Here is a 19,481-nt window from a genome sequence, read left to right on the forward strand (position 1 = left end):
TCCACGTCTCAGGGCTGATGGGAAAACTGGGCTCCCCGCCCACCCTCCTCCCAGCTCCCAGGAAGTTCCTGTGGCCACTTCCTTCTTGGCCAAGGTCCCACTTCTAGACCCATCCAACACCAGGTCCTGCTGTCCTGGTGCGAGCTGGACCGGCTTGGAGTCGTGGGGCCTCTGGGACTCCGGGGACCTCCGGCTGCGTGGAGGTGGGAGCCCACCCCCCCACCCCCACCCCCACGGCAATGCCACGGTGCTGTCCAGATGTCTCATGGAACCTACAGGGGAAGCTTCCGTCCTGCAAACGGAGGAGCTGTCTCTGCACTGGTTCTGTCCTGGGGTGACGCGGTGGCGGTGGGGGCTCCCACACAGCACCCACGCAGAGCTGACAGGCGTCTGGGGCCTCAGCTCCACCTGGCCCCCGGCGCTGTAGCCTAACCTGAGCGTGGGCATCGGTTTTGTCTCCCCTTTCAAACCCACGCGTTATGCACCTGGCTCCCCGATGGGTGACGGGGACACACTGGTGATTGTGGCAAGACGCCCGTCACCGCAGAGCCCACACAAGGTTGGAGTCCGTGATCTGAGCACGTCGTCTGGCCCACGGCCTCTTCGGCAGACCACGCCCCGTCCCGCCCCCGTTCACACACCCAGGAAATGTCAATCAGGCGCATCATCTGGGTTTGTCAGGCAGGCTCAGAAGCAAAGATGATTCAAACTGAGCCCTACCCTCGAGGAGCTGCCACTCAGGTCAGGGAGAGAGGCAAGTCGTACATGCTTGTCATTCGGGCCTCCACTCCAAAGTCACTTCCTCCAGGAAGCCTTCCTGGATTGCAACTGCTAAGCAAATCCATTTGTGGTCACCAGACCCATTACTCTGTTTATTTCTTAAAAAAAAAAAAAAGATTCATTTATTGATAAGCAGGGAGAGAGGGAGAGAGAGGTCTTCCATCTGCTGGTTCACTCCCCAAATGGCTGCAATGGCCAGGGCTGGGACAGGACAAAGCCAGGGGCCTGGGGCGCCATTTGAGTCCCCCACGTGGGTGCAGGGGCCCAAGCACTCAGCCCATCTCCCACTGCTTTCCTGGGTGCACTGGCAGGGAGCTAGATTGGAGGCGGAGCGGCTGGGACTCAAACCGGTGCTCACGTGGGCTGCCCGCATCGCAGCCCACAATCGCTGGCCCCAGGCCACTGCTTCTGCAGCCCTGGTCATAGCTGAAGTTGTCTCAGGCGCCTGTGCCCCCTCCCCACCCACAAAACCCCGAGAGAGCCGGGGCTCAGCTTGTCCACTGCGGCTTCCGGGCACCTGCTACAGCGCCTGGCAGGCGGAAGCCACTCACGCACGGGGAGTGGACAGGGAACACCCGCTGATCAGACGGTGCCCCGCCGGGCGTCCCGGGCGACGTGTTAGCCAAGTAGGGGCTCATCAGGTAGAGGAGAAAATGCATCCCTGGTGAACTCCAGCCGATAATACACATGAACCGCTTACCTAACACCAGAAAAAAAAATAGCCAATAAAGGTAGCTATTAAATTGCTCTGCATTTTTCAGATTTATTTCTTTGAAAGGCAGAGTTAGAGAGATGGGGGGAGAGATCTCCCAGTCACTAGTTTGTTCCCCCAATGCCCACAAAAGCCAGGGCTGAGCCAGGCTGAAGCCAGGAGCTTGGAACTCCATCCGGGTCTCCCACATGGGTGCAGGGACCCAAGCACCTGGGCCGTCCTCTGCTGCCTTCCCAGGCGTGTTAGCAGGTGGCACAGGGGCTGTGCAGGAGGTGGGCAGATGCCCAGTCTTCACATTCATGCCCCCTGCAATCCTGGTGGATTTCGCTGTGTAGCCCAAGGTACACCTAACCATTGCCAGCCCTGGGGTCTGGACAGGGAAGAGACCGGGTCCATGGTCCGTGCTCCGGGCCACGACACCGCCGTGAAGCAGGGTGGGCATCCAGCTTGAGACACAGCAGCCGAACGTGGAAGGGGCTGTGAGTGCTGGGCGGTGGGGTCAAAGAGGGACACCACCTGGAGAAATCAGAGCAGGCTTCCTGGAAGGGGGGGCATTCAGGTTGGGTCTTGAAGGATGAGTAAGAGTCCACCAGGCAGAGAATGATATGGAGAAAGACGTTCACTCATTCCATTAGCATCTCCGGTCAGAACTGGGTGATGCCGGCGGCACAGAGATGAGTCAGGGCTGGGGCCCAGCCTTCCAGGCGCTGCCCACCCAGAGAGGATGAGAGCTGGGGCGAGAGATGCTGCTCGGGGTGGGGGTGGGGGGAGAAGAGGGGGAAGAACCGGAGCCTCCCCAGGATTTGGCATTAAGAAGGAGTCGGGCACCTGCATCCCTGGGGCGGTGGGGCTGCAGGAAGGGGCGGGTGGTGACAAGAGCAGGTTAATCCCCATAATCCCCAGGGGGCCAGAGTTCTGGGAGAAGCCTCTGTCCTGGTGGGGAGGGGGTGGGAGGGGCCCCAAGCCCCAGGGCAGATGTGTGCAGGCTCTGTGTGCCTGTCTGGGCTTCTGCTGGTCCCTTCCCCTCCCCCTCCTCCTCTTCTCCTCCCACCCCAGGCCATGAGACCCTGGATTCAGGTCCTCCTGACCCTGAATGGGGACACCCCACTCTGAAAGCCCCAGGGGAGGCCCCCACAGCCTATCTACACCCCAGCACCACGCCAGCGGTGTAGACAAGCTCTAGCCCAGCCAGCCAGCTCACCCCCACGGGGACTCCTCCCCGCTGGGGGGTCCCCCTGCTCCCACCTCCCCAGGCCCCTGTCACCGCCCCCGGGGGACATTGTCTAGGCTTGAGTAATGGCAGGGGCGGTCCCGGGGAGGAGGAAGGAGCAGGCATGGCTTACCATAAAGAAGCCGGGGCACCCAGCGCGGGCCCACGGACCCGGGTGCCCAGAGGTCATGAGGCTGGGATACATCTGGGCTCTGCTCTCTCTCCTGGCAGGTGAGCCCCTGCTCCCGCCCCCGCCCCATGCCCCCGGCCCTCCCAGCCTGCTTGGAACTGACCACTCTGCCTTCACCTGACCCCAGGGCACGGCTGGGCAGACACCCGCACTATAGGGGCCGAGGAGTGTCGCCCCAACTCGCAGCCCTGGCAGGTGGGCCTCTTTTACCGCACCCACCTCTTCTGCGGGGCCACCCTCATCCACGACCGCTGGCTGCTCACAGCTGCCCACTGCCGCAAGCCGTGAGTGCCCCGGGGGCCGGGGTTGGGCGTGGGGGCTGGGGATTTGGGGAGGGGGCTCCTCGGTGAGGGGCAGAGGCAGGCAGGAATTCTGACACCTTGCAATGACAAAGCATCTGGCTCTAAAATCTACGAGTCTAAGACTCAAAACTGATCCGGAACCGTGAGATTCTAAAATCCCGGCTCCGTGAAATCCCATGCTCCACCCCGGCGGCTTCTAGAATCTTGGCAGGCATCGGCTCCGCCCCGTGGAAATCTAACACCAGCCCCAGGTGTAGCTTCAAGTTTTCTAGTGGAAAAAAAAGGGGGGGAGAGAGAAACAAATACAAATTGACCTGACGTGCCATCGCCATCATTTTGAGGTAGTTGTGAATGACACCTCCTCTCTGATTGGTCCTGAGCCTTCCACATCCAGCAGGTGCACTATGGCATCTCACTGTGTGGGCTGGCCACACGTGCTCCGTAGCTGTCCTGCCCACCTCAGCCCCAGAAGAGCACATTCTGATATTCCAGGCTCATCGAATACAGAGAGGACGGCCCATAACCTTCGGGTCACAGTATCCCAACTAGTGTACCTGTGTATCTCAAATAGTAAACTGAGTCCAAAAATTATTTGAATCCTATAGGCTGACAGTCTAAAAGGCTCAGAGCTATAGACTGATGAGATTCCAGCCTTATTATCCCCATAATAACGGGGAGAGATATAATAACAGAGATCTTACATTTTAGTGCTCATACAGATAGATAGATCTCATACAGGTAATTTAGAAATCCCAGACAATTTTTGATACAGAGAAGTACAGAACATTGGAATCTTGGGATTCATCAACTCCTATAAGTTGGGTCTCCCAGAATCACGGATAATCGGGTGTTAGGATCCGGTGAGCCCAGAATCCTGCCTTCTAGGCATTCGGATAGAACCCTGGGGTCTCCCTGATGCAGGAGTCTCCTAGGTCGCTGAGCGGAAGAGGGCATTTTTAGCTCCAGGAGCAAAGCACACGGGATGCTGACCCAGGAGGCCGTGTGGGAATTTCCCATCATGCATCGTTCCACCATGGGACCTCTTGTAACTTGGGTCTGCACCTCAGGCTGGAAGAACAATAGGGAGATTTAGCCACAAAGCCGAAGAGGAGCAGAGTTCAGGGATGGAGAAATCCAGAGACAAAGACGGGGTGGGGGGCAGGGCTACAGCCCAGACCTAGAGTTGGGACGCCAGGGTGAGAGAGAGGGGTCGAGGTGGAAATGAAACCTTAAGCTCCCCAAGCTCTGGGCGTCAGTCATCAGCCTGGTGTCTAAGGCCAGTGGCCCGGGGCTGGGGGGTGGACATAGGGGCCCCCAACAGCCCAGGACATGGACCTGGAGCGGAAGAAGCAGGCCAGGGCTGCAGCGAGAGAGCTTAAGGTAAGCCCTTGGGGGAGAAAGGTGCTGAGGCCACAGATGAACCCCAGTGTGGGGAGTTTCCCATCCCTCTCCCCCTCCACACACGCACACACTGTGCCACTCCCACAGAAGCCACCAGACCTGTGGGGGCAGGGGGCAGGGCCCAGGTGCCCACAGGTTCCAGGGGACCCAGATCACCAGCATGGCTCCAGGTGGGGCAGGGAGGGAGGCGACCCGCTCAGCCCACAGCTGGGGGTGGGGGGGTCCTGCTTTCCATATAAGGATCCTAAGGTATTCAGAACGGGGAGCAGAGACCCAGAGAGGGTGTGCACCTTGCTTCAAGTCACACAGCACCCAGTGTCAGACGCGGGGGTGTGGCTGGCAGAGGGTCAGCAGAAAGACCCTCCCTCGCCCCAGCTTGACCCCGGAGGCCTGTCCCAGCAGGTACCTGTGGGTCCGGCTTGGGGAGCACCACCTCTGGCGGTGGGAGGGCCCGGAGCAGCTGTTCCGGGTCACCGACTTCTTCCCCCACCCGGGCTTCAACGCCGACCTCAGCGCCAACGACCACAATGATGACATCATGCTGATCCGTCTGCCCAGGCGGGCTCGCCTGGGGTCTGCCGTGCAGCCCCTCGGCCTCAGCCAGACCTGCGTCTCCCCCGGCACTCAGTGTCTCATCTCCGGCTGGGGGGCTGTGTCCAGCCCCAAGGGTATAGCCCTGTCCCTCAGACCCCCCTACGCCTGCCCCTCTGTCTCTGCTGCCCTACTCATTCTCTATCTCTCCTGTGACTCCATTTCGAAGATGCTACCAAGTGTAAGATAAGCCGCCATTATCTTATGGATCATTAAAAATGGGGGGGGGGGCCGGCGCCGCGGCTCACTAGGCTAATCCTCCGCCTAGCGGCGCCGGCACACCGGGTTCTAGTCCCGGTCGGGGCGCCAGATTCTGTCCCGGTTGCCCCTCTTCCAGGCCAGCCCTCTGCTGTGGCCAGGGAGTGCAGTGGAGGATGGCCCAGGTGCTTGGGCCCTGCACCCCATGGGAGACCAGGAAAAGCACCTGGCTCCTGGCTCCTGCCATCGGATCAGCACGGTGCGCCGGCCGCAGCGCGCCGGCCGTGGCGGCCATTGGAGGGTGAAATCAACGGCAAAGGAAGACCTTTCTCTCTGTCTCTCTCTCTCACTGTCCACTCTGCCTGTCAAAAAACAAAAAAAAAAAAAAAAAATGGGGGGGGGATGCTGTTGATAGCTGGACACCAGTTCCTGGAAGACATCGTGTGATTTTGGAGGCATCTACATGGGAAAATGCACTCACTTAAGGAGTCAAAACAGAGCCTTTATCTCTGGGAGGGAAGCCAACAGCAGGCTTCGGCTTCCTGCATCACTATCGGCATTTGGAGAGTCTTGAAAACAAAAGTCCAAATTTTTGCTGCCGAAATCTAAAATCTGGGAGGTTTTACATAAAAGCCAGGTTTCTAAATTTACACTCCCCTCCAAAAAAATCAAAATAATTGAGCAATCATGGACTCCCATTCCCCAAATACCCAACATGGAGCAGTGATGGGACTGCCCCCTGCTGCCCATTCACCCCACCGGCTGCTGCCTCCCAGCAGGGTCCCCTTGCTCCGGTCTGGTCACCCACCGCATCCTGGACCCCCAAGTGTGCACCTGTGCGTGACACAGGCGTGCAGCCGTCTGCCTGTATCCATGTCCATCCCTGCTGGGTGCACTGTATCCTTGCACCCTCCTCCAGTAGTATCTCTGCAGCCCTGTCTCTGCCAGCCACCACCTGTCAGTCAGTGCCGCTCCCCCACCCCACCCCCAGGTCCCCTCAGTGTCCGTCCTTGGTCTCTGCGGGGGTGACATCTCTGTCTTATCTGGCTGCTCGCCTCTTGGGTTCTTTCTGCTTCTCTTTCTCTCTGGCGTCCCGGCCTCTCCTCCTCCCTGTCTGTCTCTCTTCTGCGCCTTTGTCACCGTCTCCTGTCTCGGAGTCCTACCATTCGGCTTCTTCGCGGGGCTGGCTCAGGAAGCAGGGCTGGTATGGAGAGCGGGAGGGCGGCTGACCTCTGTGGATCTCTCTCCCAACAGTGCGGTACCCCGTGGTCCTGCAGTGCGCCAACATCAGCATCTTGGAGACCAGACTCTGCCACTGGGCTTACCCAGGCCACATCTCGGACAGCATGATCTGTGCGGGCCTGTGGGAGGGGGGTCGCGGCTCCTGCCAGGTGAGGGCCTCTTGGGGAAGGGGAGGCCATCTGACGCAGGGCTTTGGGTTTTGGGGGAGGGGCGAGTTGGGACCCCAAACTTCCTGGGTCCATATGGGGAGGGGGATGGGAGTCTGGGCTCAGTCCCGAGGCAGGAGGGGTCTGAGATCCGGGTGGGGGGCGGTCTCTGAGCTTCTACCCCCGGGGGGTCTGAGAAATGGAGACCCGAGCCCGGCCTCCTAGGTGAGGGGCGGAGCCTTGCTGGGGAGGGGACTTGGCCTGACCGTTGTCTCCGCGCACAGGGTGACTCCGGAGGACCCCTGGTTTGCAACGGGACCCTGGCGGGGGTGGTGTCTGGGGGCGCCGAGCCCTGCTCCAGACCCCGGCGCCCCGCCGTCTACACCAGCGTGTGCCACTACGAAGCCTGGATCCGCAAAACCATGGAGGACAACTGAGCGCCCCGCAGGGCTCCCGGTGGCGACCGCCGCACCTGGCACCAGGACTCCGCCCCCAGGGGCAGTCCTACCTCGCACCAGGTCAATCACGGCGTGGCCACGCCCCCAGGGAACGCGGCAGGGACACGCCTCCGACGCACGTGGCCCTGTTTCGGTGACGTCACCGCGAGCTGGCGCCAACCCCTCCCCGGAGCAACACAACCCTGTGACTCCGCCCCCTCGGACCTTGCCCAATAGGACTCCGCCTCCACGGCCCCGCCCCCTGGCCAGAAGCCCCGCCCCCGTGCACCGCCCACGGGGAGCTCCGGCTACGCCGGCCGCGTTCTGGGTTTGAATTTCTGGCGGGACCCGGCGGGACCAGGTTGGAGGAGGGTCTCGATCCCTTCAGGGCCAACGGATGTTTTACAATAAAGGCGGGAAGAAGCCGCGCCTCGCGTCTGCCTGCGCTGTGGGATGCAGGGCGGGCGGCGAGCGGCGCGGGGCCGGTGCGGGACCGGTGCTGGGCTGGTGCGGGGCCGGTGCAGGGCCGTTCGGGGCCGGTGCGGGGCGCGCGGCTCGTCCCGCAGGCCTCCATCCGCCCCGCTGCAGCCGGGCTCCTCCCGAGCTCTGCCGGGGCTGGCCCCGCCGCCCCCAGGGAAGGGGAATCCAGGTCACGGCGCCTCCCAAACCTGCCCTCCCGCATCCCACCTCTCGGGGAGAGCGGGCGGGCCCGACCCGCCCTCGGTGTCGGAACGCGGAGACCCGCCTCTCCTCCGTCCCGGTCTCCCGGCCGCAGCCCCCACAGGAGCCGGGCCCAAGCCCTGGTCCCCGAGGGACTGAGCTATGCAGCCCCGGCCCCTCCACCCTCGGACCCGAGAATCTGCTCCCCAGCCCCTCCTCCCTCGGACCCGGGAGTCCAGCCCCAGCCCCCACCTCGGTTCAGACCCTGGCGCCCCCCCTCCCAGGCACTGGGCCCCTCCTCCCTCAGACCTCCTCACTGGCGCCCGGGGCTCCGGGTCCCAGGGGCGCCCCCTCCCGCCCCCGCCCCTCAGTTGCGGGAGGAGGCGGAGCAGGGGGCGGGGACTGGAGGTTAAAAGGCTGCAGACTCGGGTACCGCGGAGGGAGCAGAAGCGCCCTCCTGCGAGCCCGCAGCCGTCGGTGCCCCGCCCCCCGGATCCTGGAAGGTGAGATGCGCGGTGGTCAGGCCCGGGGACGCCCCTTCGCCGGGGCCCAGGACGCCAACCTCCAGCGCTTGCTCCGCGAGCCGGAGGCCCTGGCCCAAACCGCCAGGCCCCCAAGCCCTGCGCCCTAGGAATGCAGCAGGCCACTGCCCCAGCCCTGTCCACACTCCGTCTCAGAGTCTGGGGTCCCTGCCTCCTCTTCCTGGGCCCTGGAGTCCGGTTCCCACCTCTTTCCTCCTGCAGGACCCCCCCCCCACCATGCACTCTGCTCCCTCCCCAATCCCCCCCAGGGAGCTCAGCCTCCCCTTCCCCTGTGTCCCAGCCCCCGTCATGGGACGCCCCCCACCCGGTGCAGCCCTGACCTGGACGCTCCTGCTGCTGCTGGGAGCCTGGGCAGGTGAGGAGGGGGCAGGAGGCCGCTGTGGGGGGGGGGCACCATGGGGGCGCCCGCGTGGGCTCTCCTGGGGTGGGGGAGGGGTGCGTGTGACAGCAGGTGGGAGTGGGTTGGGTGATGTTGAAAAGTGGCCCGAGCCCAGCTCGCGGCTGCGTTGGCCTGGGACACGCGTGCACACAGGCGCGGACAGGCGTGTGGATGTGTGTACTTGCGTGTGGAAGCGTGCCCAGGTGTCTGAGTCACGTGTGATGATTCACAGGATTAGACGGGTGTATGTGTGTGCTGTTGGTGGCGCGTGGGTGCCCCGGCGCTGCCCCCAAGGGCCACTGTCCACCCGGTCCCTCCTGCTGCAGGACTGTGCGGGGCGCAGGGCTCCAAGGTGCTGGAGGGGCAGGAGTGCGAGGCCCACTCGCAGCCCTGGCAGACGGCCCTGTTCCAGGGCGAGCGGCTCATCTGCGGGGGTGTCCTCGTGGGGGCCAGCTGGGTCCTCACCGCTGCCCACTGCAAAAAATCGTGAGTGGACGGCAGTCGAGCTTGGCTGGGGCCTGAAAGGAGTTGGGGCCTAAGAGAGGAGCTGGGGCTTTGACTCAGACAGGAGAGGCTGGGGGCCAGGACCCCCGGGTCTGAGGGAGGAGGGGCTGGGGCTGGGCTACTGGGTCTGAGGGAGGAGGGGTTGGGATCCGGGACCCCCGTGTCTGAGGGAGGAGGGCTGGGCCTGAACCCCTGGGTCCGAGGGAGGAGGGCTGGGCCTGGACTCCTGGGTCTGAGGGAGAAGGGGCTGGGCCTGGACCCCCGTGTCTGAGGGAGGAGGGGCTGGGCCTGGACCCCTGGGTCTGAGGGAGGAGGGCTGGGCCTGGACTCCTGGGTCTGAGGGAGAAGAGGCTGGGCCTGGACCCCTGGGTCTGAGGGAGGAGGGCTGGGCCTGGACTCCTGGGTCTGAGGGAGGAAGGGCTGGGCCTGGACCCCTGGGTCTGAGGGAGGAGGGCTGGGCCTGAACCCCCGGGTCTGAGGGAGGAGACTGGGAGCCGGGACCCCCGTGTCTGAGGGAGGAGGGGCTGGGCCTGGACCCCTGGTCTGAGGAAGGAGGGGCTGGGCCTGGACTCCTGGGTCTGAGGGTGGAGGGCAGGGGAGGCAGCTGGTGTCCAGAACCCGGCCCGAGTGCCCCGCCCCCACCACAGGAAGTACACAGTGCGGCTGGGAGACCACAGCCTGCAGAGCAGGGACGAGCCGGAGCAGGAGCTGTCGGTGGCTCAGTCCATCCAGCACCCGTGCTACAACAGCAGTGCCGTGGAGGACCACAGCCACGACCTGATGCTCATCCGACTGCGCCGGCGGGCCTCCCTGGGCTCCAAAGTGAAGCCCCTGCCGCTGGCAGCCCGCTGTGCCCACGAGGGCCAGAAGTGCACCATCTCGGGCTGGGGCACAGTCACCAGCCCCCGAGGTAGTGGGCTCGGCGTCCCGCGGGGAGGGAGGGCAGGAGCTGGTTGGCTCAGCGGACCCCAAGCCACGGGCAGCGCTTGGCCGGTCAGGAGGAGACACAGGCGGGAAAGTGGCTGTCCCAGGGGCCCGTGCTGGAGAGCGTGGGGGTCAGGCCATTAAGAGCAGAGGGGAGAGATACTGATGGCTGAGCAGGGTCCAGACAGCTCTGTCCTCTCACGGAGACACCGTCCTCCGAGACCTTGCCTTGTACAGGAGTCTAGGCCAGCTTCCTAACAGACTTGGAATACATGGACTCCAACAGGGCTCAGGGAAAGTCCTAAAACAGCCGCTCCCACAGGAGCCCAAGAAACCCGGCCCCTCTTGCCTTAAACCCAGGGGTCAGCCTTCCTGTACCAGGGCCTGGTGGTCTCCGTCCCCAGCTCCCTCCTCCCTCCGGAGGCAAAAGTCCATTAGAGAGAGAGAGGTCTTCCATCCGTCCACTGGGTCACTCCCCAGGTGGCTGCAATGGTCAGGGCTGGGCCAGGCTGAAGCCAGGATCCTGGAGCTCCATCCAGGTCTCCCACGTGGGTGGCAGGGGCACAAGCCCTTGGGCCATCTTCCACCACCGCCCCAGGCATGTCCACAGGGAGCTGGGTGGGCAGCAAGGTAGCCAGGACTCGAACCATTACTCCTATTGAAAGCCGGCGTCCCAGGCAGCAGCGCTGGCCTCACCTGTTTTCTTCAGCGTGTGTTCCTGGCGCTCGGAATGCTGCCTGCTACACAGTAGCTCCTCAATGAATATCTGTTGGATGGATGCATGCAGGCATGAATGAGATGAATGAATGCATCCCTCCTTCAAAGAGCTACTGTGGCCGGCGCCGCGGCTCACTAGGCTAATCCTCCACCTGCGGCACCGGCACCCCAGGTTCTAGTCCGGGTCGGGGCGCCGGTTCTGTCCCGGTTGCCCCTCTTCCAGGCCAGCTCTCTGCTGTGGCCTGGGAGTGCAGTGAAGGATGGCCCAAGTGCTTGGGCCCTGCACCAGCATGGGAGACCAGGAGGAGGCACCTGGCTCCTGGCTTCGGATCAGCACGGTGCACCAGCCGCAGCGGCCATTGAGGGGTGAACCAAAGGCAAAGGAAGACCTTTCTCTCTGTCTCTCTCTCTCTCTCTCTCACTGTCCACTCTGCCTGTCAAAAAAAAAAAAAAAAAGAGCTATTGTACAGATTACACGCAGTTATGAGCTCGAAATTCCCAGTGCACAGGCATGTCCCCAAACTTCTCAAGACTATGCCTCAAAGAGCAATGAGACTAATTGCCCCTTCAATCATTAATTCCACACTTATTTGTTGAGCCCCTAGTACGCCCCAGGTGCTGTTGTCGACTCTGAAGACACAGTTGTGAATGGACTGTGCTAAGTCCATTGCTTGCCAGTGGGGGCAGTAGGCAATAAACAGATACATGTAAAAGAAAATGGCAGGTGCTTTAATGAAAGATGGTGCAGGGTAAAAAGATAGGGTGTGGTGAAGAGGTGTTGTTCTAATTAGTGTGGTCAGGGAAGGCTTCTAGGAGGTGGTGTCATTTGGGATAAGTGGAATTCCATTGAAGTTGAAGACCTGATGGTTTGAGGGCGGAAAGCCTGGGGGGTACAGGGTCAGAGGTGACACCTCCAAAGCTCTCGGTCGCCTGCCCTTGATTTGAAATTGACTCAGGGCAAGAAACAAAGGGCAGGACCCAAGGGTCCCTTCTTCTGGAGGGAAAGGCGAGTAGTGGTGTCCACTCCCATGGGGCTGTGCATGGACACAAGGGACAAGGGAGGCAGAGAAAGGGCTGCTCTTGTCACTCCTCCTCCTCCTGCTCCTCAGAGAACTTTCCAGACACCCTCAACTGCGCAGAAGTACAAATCATTTCGCAGAAGAAGTGTGAGAAAGCCTACCCGGGAAAGGTGACCGACGGCATGGTGTGTGCAGGCAACAGCAACGGGGCCGACACGTGCCAGGTGAGGGGCTTCCCAGGTGCCCGGCCGCCCTCCGCCCCCTGGGTTCCGCACCCCGCCAAAGTCACCAGCAGAGGGCTCCGGCGCATGGTGCGGCCGCTGCCATTTTCTAGGCCACCCTCGCTCGCAGGGCGGGATGTGGAGAGGGAGGCCCTGAGGCGTGAGGACCAAGTCTGGGGCTGGAGGGAGGGAGGGAGAGACGCCCCCTGCTGCCTCTCCCACCCTTCCTCCCCGGAGTCTGGCCACTTTGCTCACACCTGTCTGGGTTCCCAAGCCTGGCTCCTGGGGAGCACGGGGAGTGGCGCCAGGGACCTCCCAGTCCCCTCAGTGAGCTCCCCATCCCCTCTCCTGGGCCTCTTTCCTGGTCGAGGCACCTGCTCCCCGGTCCCTTTGTCCCGGTCCTGGAAGCCCCACCCCCTCACTAACGATTGGTCTCTGGAGATAATATGTTCTTCCCCATTGGCCAAAGATGGAGTCGCTGCCCTGAGTGACACGCAGCGAAAGCCAATCACTCTGGATTGTTCCCTGGAGACATGGTGTCCTCCGCAAGGATTCCTGTCCTTGTCCTTTGGGAATCTGGTGTGTGTGTGTGTGTGTGTGTGAGAGAGAGAGAGAGAGAGAGAGAGAGAGAGAGAGAGAGAGAGAGAGCCCTGTTCCTTTCTGTTTAGTAACTAGAATCAGTGATTTATTTGCCACTGGCCAGCAATGGAGAAGACATCAGCTCTGTCTCCTCGGTGTAATCCCGGCTGTTTTCTCTCTCGAGCCTGGAGCCCTCACTCTGTGCCCTCCTGGGTCAGAATTTTAACCATTGCCCTGAGACATCCTAGCTGGGTCCCTGCACCTGGAAGCCCCGCCTCCACAGCGGGGAGGGGCAAAGCTCTCATCCCATTGGCTGGCGGGGGAGCCAATCACGCTAAAGAAGTGGCGTGATGGAGAGGGATTTGGTAGCCGACTCCGCTCCCCACTGTCCCCCTCCAGGGCGATTCCGGAGGCCCGCTGGTGTGCGGAGGGGTCCTCCAGGGCATCACCTCCTGGGGCTCAGACCCCTGCGGGCGGCCGGAGAAGCCCGGCGTCTACACCAACATCTGCCGATACCGGGACTGGATTGAGAAGACCATGGACAGCAGGGGCTGGTCCTAGGACGCGCCCTGGGCCCCTGGAATAAACGCACAAACACAGCCGGCTCCGTGCCTGTCTTAGCCCTGTGGGGAGCGGGGAGTGAGGGGAAGGGGCTGCCCCCCTGATGGACCCCCCTGGCCACTCTGGCCGCCGCCACTGCCCCAGGAGACCCCTTGTTTTCTCTGCAAGGACGTGGGAGAGCGTCAGGCTTCTGTTGGGGGCAGGGGGATTCCAAGACCCGGGGGGCTGGTCTGTGAGTCTTGAAAAGGCTGTTGTTGAGTTTCTCTGAGCAGCGCAAGAGTTTGTAAGATTTGAAGGGAGGGGGAGTTTTTCCTTTTCATGGGGAGATATGTGGCAAGAAATTGAAGAGCTTAAATTTTCCCAAGTACAAATGAACACTCATCAATCCACAGCCCAGGCCGAGAAGCACCTGCCAGCTGCCCAGTCTAGAATCTTTCTCCCAGCTTAGCGTTGCCTGGGGGTGTCTGCAGGGGGGCGCCAAGGGCATTTGGGGGAGAACCTGTCCTAAGATGCTTGGGGGACGGGGCCAGTTAGGGTAAGGATTTAAATTCCCTCTCCTAGGGCTTCTCAGAGCGCAGGCTCATGAAAGGGAATCTGATGGGGCCAGCTCAGCCACGGAATGGCCAATGGTGTGGTTGCATTCTGCTCGGGTGACCAACCCCAGCCAATCAGCGACTGCTTGGAGTCCTGGGATTTGAACCACGGCCGCCGAGGGCTGTGGAAGGGGGTTCTCCGTGAAGAAGGCCGTGTGCCCGTCAGTCAGCCGGAGAGGCCGCGACAGTCCACAGAAATCCCTTGATGCTAGGGGTGCGTTTTTGGAGCAGTTCCTCAGGGCATCTGCCAACGCAAAGATCGGTTTCTAGCTTTTAGAATGGAAAATTTCAAATACACAGTCAGAGGGCGCGGTCGGCCCCACACACCAGCATCGGACTTCAAGGCCGAGACGCGAGTCCAGTCCCGAGTCTCCTCACCGTCCCCGCGCGCTGGGGTCTCCCTACCGTCTCATGCGTGTTTCTGAAAAGAGACTGCAGAGGGAGAAATGGGAAAGACCGATGAATCGGTACCAGCATAGTGAGATGGGGTGGGAGTTCTGCGACTCCGCGAAACAGAGTGTAGACAGGATGGTAAATATTGAGGATACATATGTTTACATTTGTACTGATTTGGGCATCACACAGTGTATACATGTATCAAAAAATCACCTGGTACCCCGTAAAAATGTCCAGTTGCTATCTGTTAAATTATTTTTAATTTATAAAACAGGAATGGCTAACCACAGCTGGCAGGCCTCGGTGCCGTGAGCTAAAAACCGTTTTTACTATTTGATATGGTGATAAGAGAAAAATAACTTTGAACCAAAAATAAGCAAAATGTCATCCTCCAAGAAGAATCTCATCCTCCTTCTCAATCACGGACCTGTGTGGGAAAACTTGCACTAAATTATTACTACTATAGTTTAAAGTTCATCAAGTAATTATGTGGAAATTCATGTTCCCTTTTGTTATGTAAATTCACATAGAATATCCTTGGTTTCTTATTCTTGGCCCACAAAACCTAGAATACTAAATGGACATTTATAGAAAATGTTTGCCAACCCCTCTAAGGCAGACTATGCCACAACACCCACCTCAGAATGATTTTTTTTTAAAGATTTATTTATTTGAAAGAGCTACACAGAGACAGAAGAGACAGAGACAGAGAGAGGTCTTCTATCTGCTGATTCACTCCCCAGTTGACAATAGCCGGAGCTGCACCAATCTGAAGCCAGGAGCCAGGAGTTTCTTCCGGGTCTCCCTTGCAGGTGCAGGGGTCCAAGCACTTGGGCCATCTTCCACTGCTTTCCCAGGCCCCAGCAGAGAGCTGGATTGGAAGTGGAGCAGCCAGGACTCGAACTGGCACCCATATGGAATGCCGGCACTGCAGGCGGTGGCTTTACCTGCTGCACCACAGTGCTGGCCCCGGAATGATTTTAAAGCCATAAGCACCTTACATTAGCATGCCTTGCAGCGTTGACAATGAGTCCCTGATATAACTCAATATCCAGAGGCTGTTTATGTGTCAGCAGATCCATATAAGCAGGAGCAGAACTGAAGGTTGGTTTCTGGTCTTTGGGGCAGGCGGACATAGGGGCTGAGGGAGGCTGGGAGGGAAAGGACCTTATCCAAGGTCACTCAGCAACTTGTGAATAAAAGTGTGGACTGTGCGGGGGGATGAGGAACAGATACAGCCTGAGAGGCGCCACCTCATCAGGGGTCCTTGGGCACAGGTGTCAGAGCCCCAGCTCAAACCAGCCCGCACCAAAGAGGGGACAGGCCGGCTGAGGTGGCCTATGACGTCACCGGAAGGGACACGGGTCACTGAGCCCCCAGACTTGAAATAGGGACTCCAGCTCCCGCTGCGCTGTCTTCCCGGCTCTGTCTGGATCTCCCTCTCCGGTGGGCGTGAGCTGCCGGTCACCTCCGCTGGCCTCTCTCCTGGGAACTCAGCGGTGCCGACACAGCCAGAGAGGCAAACTGAAACTCTGGATATTCATCCCCGGGCAGAAAGCCCACTGCACCTGCTCCTTGGACCCATCCTTGTTGCCAAGGAGAAAGCTGGACTTTTCCTGGATTGGCCCGGGTCTCTGGTCCATCCTAGTGGGTGGGTGGGGCTGGAGGGCTATGATGGACAGTTTCACTAAAATCACAGGCCATGAGGGAGCATCTCCCTACAGAAAGTGAGGGTCTGTGCTTGGGAGACGGGGAAGAGGGATCCAGGGAGTGAGGAACAATGCACCCTCAGAACTCACGGGCTGAGTCAGGAGGTGCCAGGGTCATGGTGGCCGGGATCCTGCGGGGCAGGGCACAGCTGGCACAGCAGTCAGATGCCAGGTCTCACGTGTGAGCATGAGCTGGGAGGTGAGTCACTGTGCAAGGTGCAGGGCGCAGATGGGAGGGAAAGGGAGGAGGGAGGTTGGGTGTCAGGAGGAAACAGAGCCACGGGTGCTGGCACCGACCCCAGGGGGCAGGGGGCACCACAAATGGGCTTGGGGCTTCTGCACCTACTTTGGGCCGAGGGAGACCCAGAGGGCGCATGAGGCTATAACTGGGAATTTTGGTTTGTGCCGGGGTTGGGGGGCACCATGGGCTCTTAAATCCCCAGCACCCAACTCTGACCTGGCTGGGACTGGCTTGGGAGCCCAGGTTCCTTCTGCCACACCCCATGGCAGGATGGCTCCAAGTCCCCAACCAGTGGGCCTGTGGATGCCAGTGTCCTGCAAGCTGGTTATTTACGAGGGCACCTCCCAGGTTTCCTGGGCTGGGCGGAGTGCCGAGGAAAACAGCCGTGAGCACGCACGCTCTGCTCGCCAACACCGGTGTTTAGCCGCAGAATCAGATTCGGTAATTACGAGCGCAACTTCCAGACGAGATAGGCAGAGTGCATCTGGTGATTTCGGAGGGGGAATTGTCATAGAATGCTGAGGAGGCAGAGGACTGAGGGATGACAGAACCCAAGGCCAGGTGATGGCAAAGATGCCAGCGACAGATAACAAGCCGACAGTCTTGCTCCAACTCCCGCATTGGGAAGCCAGGAAGGAGACGGGCACCAGCAGGTGGGCGGGCAGGTCGTGGAGCTGTGTTGTCCAGGGCTCTGTGTCTACTCGATTTGGAGGCTCCCAGACCTGGCCAGGACTTGCAGGGTCTGATTTTTGGATCGGATGAGGAGTGAGTGTCTCCGAGCTAGGGACTTGCCTGGGGTTGGTGAGCACGGTGCCGATGTTAGGATGGCGTGAGCGGCGGCCTTTAGCTCAGTTTGTGTGCAAGGAAGGCTCAACGTGGTAAGGGGAATCAGAGGAGTGAATGAAGCTGGTGTCAGGGAAAGAGTTGGAGATGAACACGAGAATGGTATTTCGGATAGAAACTCGGCCGGGGGTGAGCTTGAGGCCGGATTGGTGTTGGATGTGAGTTGGGGCCAGCTTCTGAGGGAGACTCAGCGTGGACGTTGGAACAGAACAAGGAGGGAGACTACAGTCTGGGCAGTGCACGGGGAAGGTTGTGCCTGGGGCTGAGGGTGGGGGGACATCCCGTGTTTGGGTCAAGGGTGGGTTCTGTTGATGGTTAGCGGCTCTGGGTTCAGATCAAGAGTCAGGGTTAGCGTGGATTGAAGTTGAGCTTCTGGCCTGTGTGGATATTTGGAGTCAGGAATTCAGTCAAGGTTTAGCTTTTGAGTCAAGGTATACATTGGGGTGAGGCAGGCATAAAGCAGGATTTGGGGTTAGGGAACAGGTTGAGATGTAGGGTTAAGATTAGGACTTGGTGGGGGGGTGCTATGGCGTAGCCGCTAAACCCACCATCTTCAATGCTGGCATCCCATATGGGCACCGGTTCAAGTCCCGGCTGCTCCACTTCCAGTCCAGCTCCTTGCTAATGCGCCTGGGAAAAGCAGCAGGTGATGGCTCAAGTGCTTGGGCCCCTGCACCCACGAGGGAGCCCCAGATGGAGCTCCCAGCTCCTGGCTTCAGCCTGGCTCAGCCCTGGCTTTTGCAGCCATCTGGGAAGTGACCCAGTGAATAGAAGATCTCTCTGTCTCTCCCCCTCTCTCCACAACTCTTTCAAAATAAATAAATAAATAAATCTCTAAAATAAAATAAAATACAGCTGGAAGCCCTTCAACTTCTGATCGGATCCCCGTCAACTCCCAGTCTCAGCCCCACCAGGCCCAGGTCCTTTGCCCGTGCTACTTTGTCTCTGTGCCCATGGGGCTTCCTGTAGCTGGGTTTGCTTTCCTGTCCATTCTCGGTCCATCACTACAGCCCGTCCATCAGCACTGTAATTCGACAGCTGTTCATGAATCCTTTGTTTATTTTTCTTTGACAAGAGAGTGTCAGCTCCTGGGGGAAGGAACTTGGCCCAGGTTTATGTATCGTTGTATCCTCAGCACCTAGGTCAGCCCCAGAGAGCGGGAGCCCAATGTGTGTGTGTTACGTGTACAAAGGACAAGCACGAGCCGCAGGCCGGGGAGAGCTGGGCCTGGGGGCCAGGTTGGGTTTGTTGATCGATGCAGCTTCAAGGTGTGGATTTCAGTTAGAATTGGCCTTGGGGGACCGGCGTTGGGGCACAGTGGGTTAAGCCGTGGCCAGCATCCCATAGGGGTGCCAACTCAAGTACTGCTGCAGCACCCTGCTGATGTTCCTGGGAAAGCAGTGGAAGATGGCCCAAGTGCTTGGGCCCTCATACCCACATGGGAGATCCGGAAGCTCCTGGCTCCCAGCCCTGGCCATGGTGGCCATTTGGAGAGTGAACCAGCAGGTGGAAGGTGCTCTCTCTCTGTGTATCTCTCTCTGTCTCTCTCTCTCTCCTTCTTTCTCTGTAACTCTTTCTAATAAATAAATCTTAAACAAATATATTTTTAAAAAGGAATTGGACTTGGATTCATGGTCTGGGATCTAAGTCGAGATTCGAGTTCAGTGTGGAGGTCTTACTAAGGGTGTTTTGCAAGGACCAAGCAACCCTGATACAGCAAGGAACCCTAAAAAATAGTAAGTGAAGGGGTTCCATGGTGGTACACTCACCAGCTCCGCCACTCACCCAAGACCCAGATGGCGTCCACCTCTCGGGTTGGCCACCTGCCACTTCCTGCCATGGTCCCAGAGAGGCCGGGGCCGCTCCAGAATCTGCATCCTGAAGAGACGCAGAGCGGCAGGGGCAGAGAGGGCCCTCCCCGCACATCCAGGCACGCCTGTGTTGCCACCTTGCACGGCGCCACGCACCCGTTTCCCAACCCTGCAAGCCGTGAGGTCCACGCTCGGCTCCCCACGGCTGTCAGGTGCGGCGAGGATGCGAGGTTGTCCAGGCAACATCCAGGATCCGAAAGCAGGGCCGAGGGCCAAGCGCTGGTGCGGGCAGCGTAACTTGTATCGGACACCAAATTACAGGGTCCGAGGACTGGGTCAGGGGTCGGAAGCAAGACCAGGTTTGGGCTCGGGGATGAGGAATGAACCACATGTTTTAGCCTGAGGTGGAAGTGGGACTCATTCCACTTTGAGGAGTTGGCCTGGAAGAATCAGGAAGTGGCTCCCCTCTTACTCCAAGTCAGAGATCTGAGTCCTGACAGACCTACAGCCCCCACGTCACCCCATCCTGACAGACCCACGGCCCCCACATCATCCCTGACAGACCCACGGCCC

At 60.0% G+C, this 19,481-nt stretch overlaps 2 protein-coding genes across 2 annotated transcripts; both read left to right on the forward strand.

Moving 5' to 3' along the window:
* The first annotated feature begins 2,816 nt into the window (after window positions 1–2,816).
* On the forward strand, window positions 2,817–7,630 carry KLK9 (kallikrein related peptidase 9). The gene is made up of 5 exons (XM_070063146.1): window positions 2,817–2,933; window positions 3,020–3,176; window positions 4,998–5,263; window positions 6,639–6,775; window positions 7,057–7,630. The coding sequence occupies exons 1-5, from the start codon at window positions 2,891–2,893 to the stop codon at window positions 7,207–7,209; spliced, it is 756 nt and encodes a 251-aa protein (XP_069919247.1). The 5' UTR covers window positions 2,817–2,890; the 3' UTR covers window positions 7,210–7,630.
* A 593-nt stretch (window positions 7,631–8,223) lies between these two features.
* KLK8 (kallikrein related peptidase 8) lies at window positions 8,224–13,353 on the forward strand. The gene is made up of 6 exons (XM_070062966.1): window positions 8,224–8,372; window positions 8,692–8,766; window positions 9,117–9,276; window positions 9,942–10,204; window positions 12,045–12,178; window positions 13,154–13,353. The coding sequence occupies exons 2-6, from the start codon at window positions 8,700–8,702 to the stop codon at window positions 13,313–13,315; spliced, it is 786 nt and encodes a 261-aa protein (XP_069919067.1). The 5' UTR covers window positions 8,224–8,372; window positions 8,692–8,699; the 3' UTR covers window positions 13,316–13,353.
* The last annotated feature ends 6,128 nt before the right edge of the window (window positions 13,354–19,481 follow it).

Source organism: Oryctolagus cuniculus, chromosome 18, assembly GCF_964237555.1.
Source record: "Oryctolagus cuniculus chromosome 18, mOryCun1.1, whole genome shotgun sequence".
NCBI lineage: Eukaryota > Metazoa > Chordata > Mammalia > Lagomorpha > Leporidae > Oryctolagus > Oryctolagus cuniculus.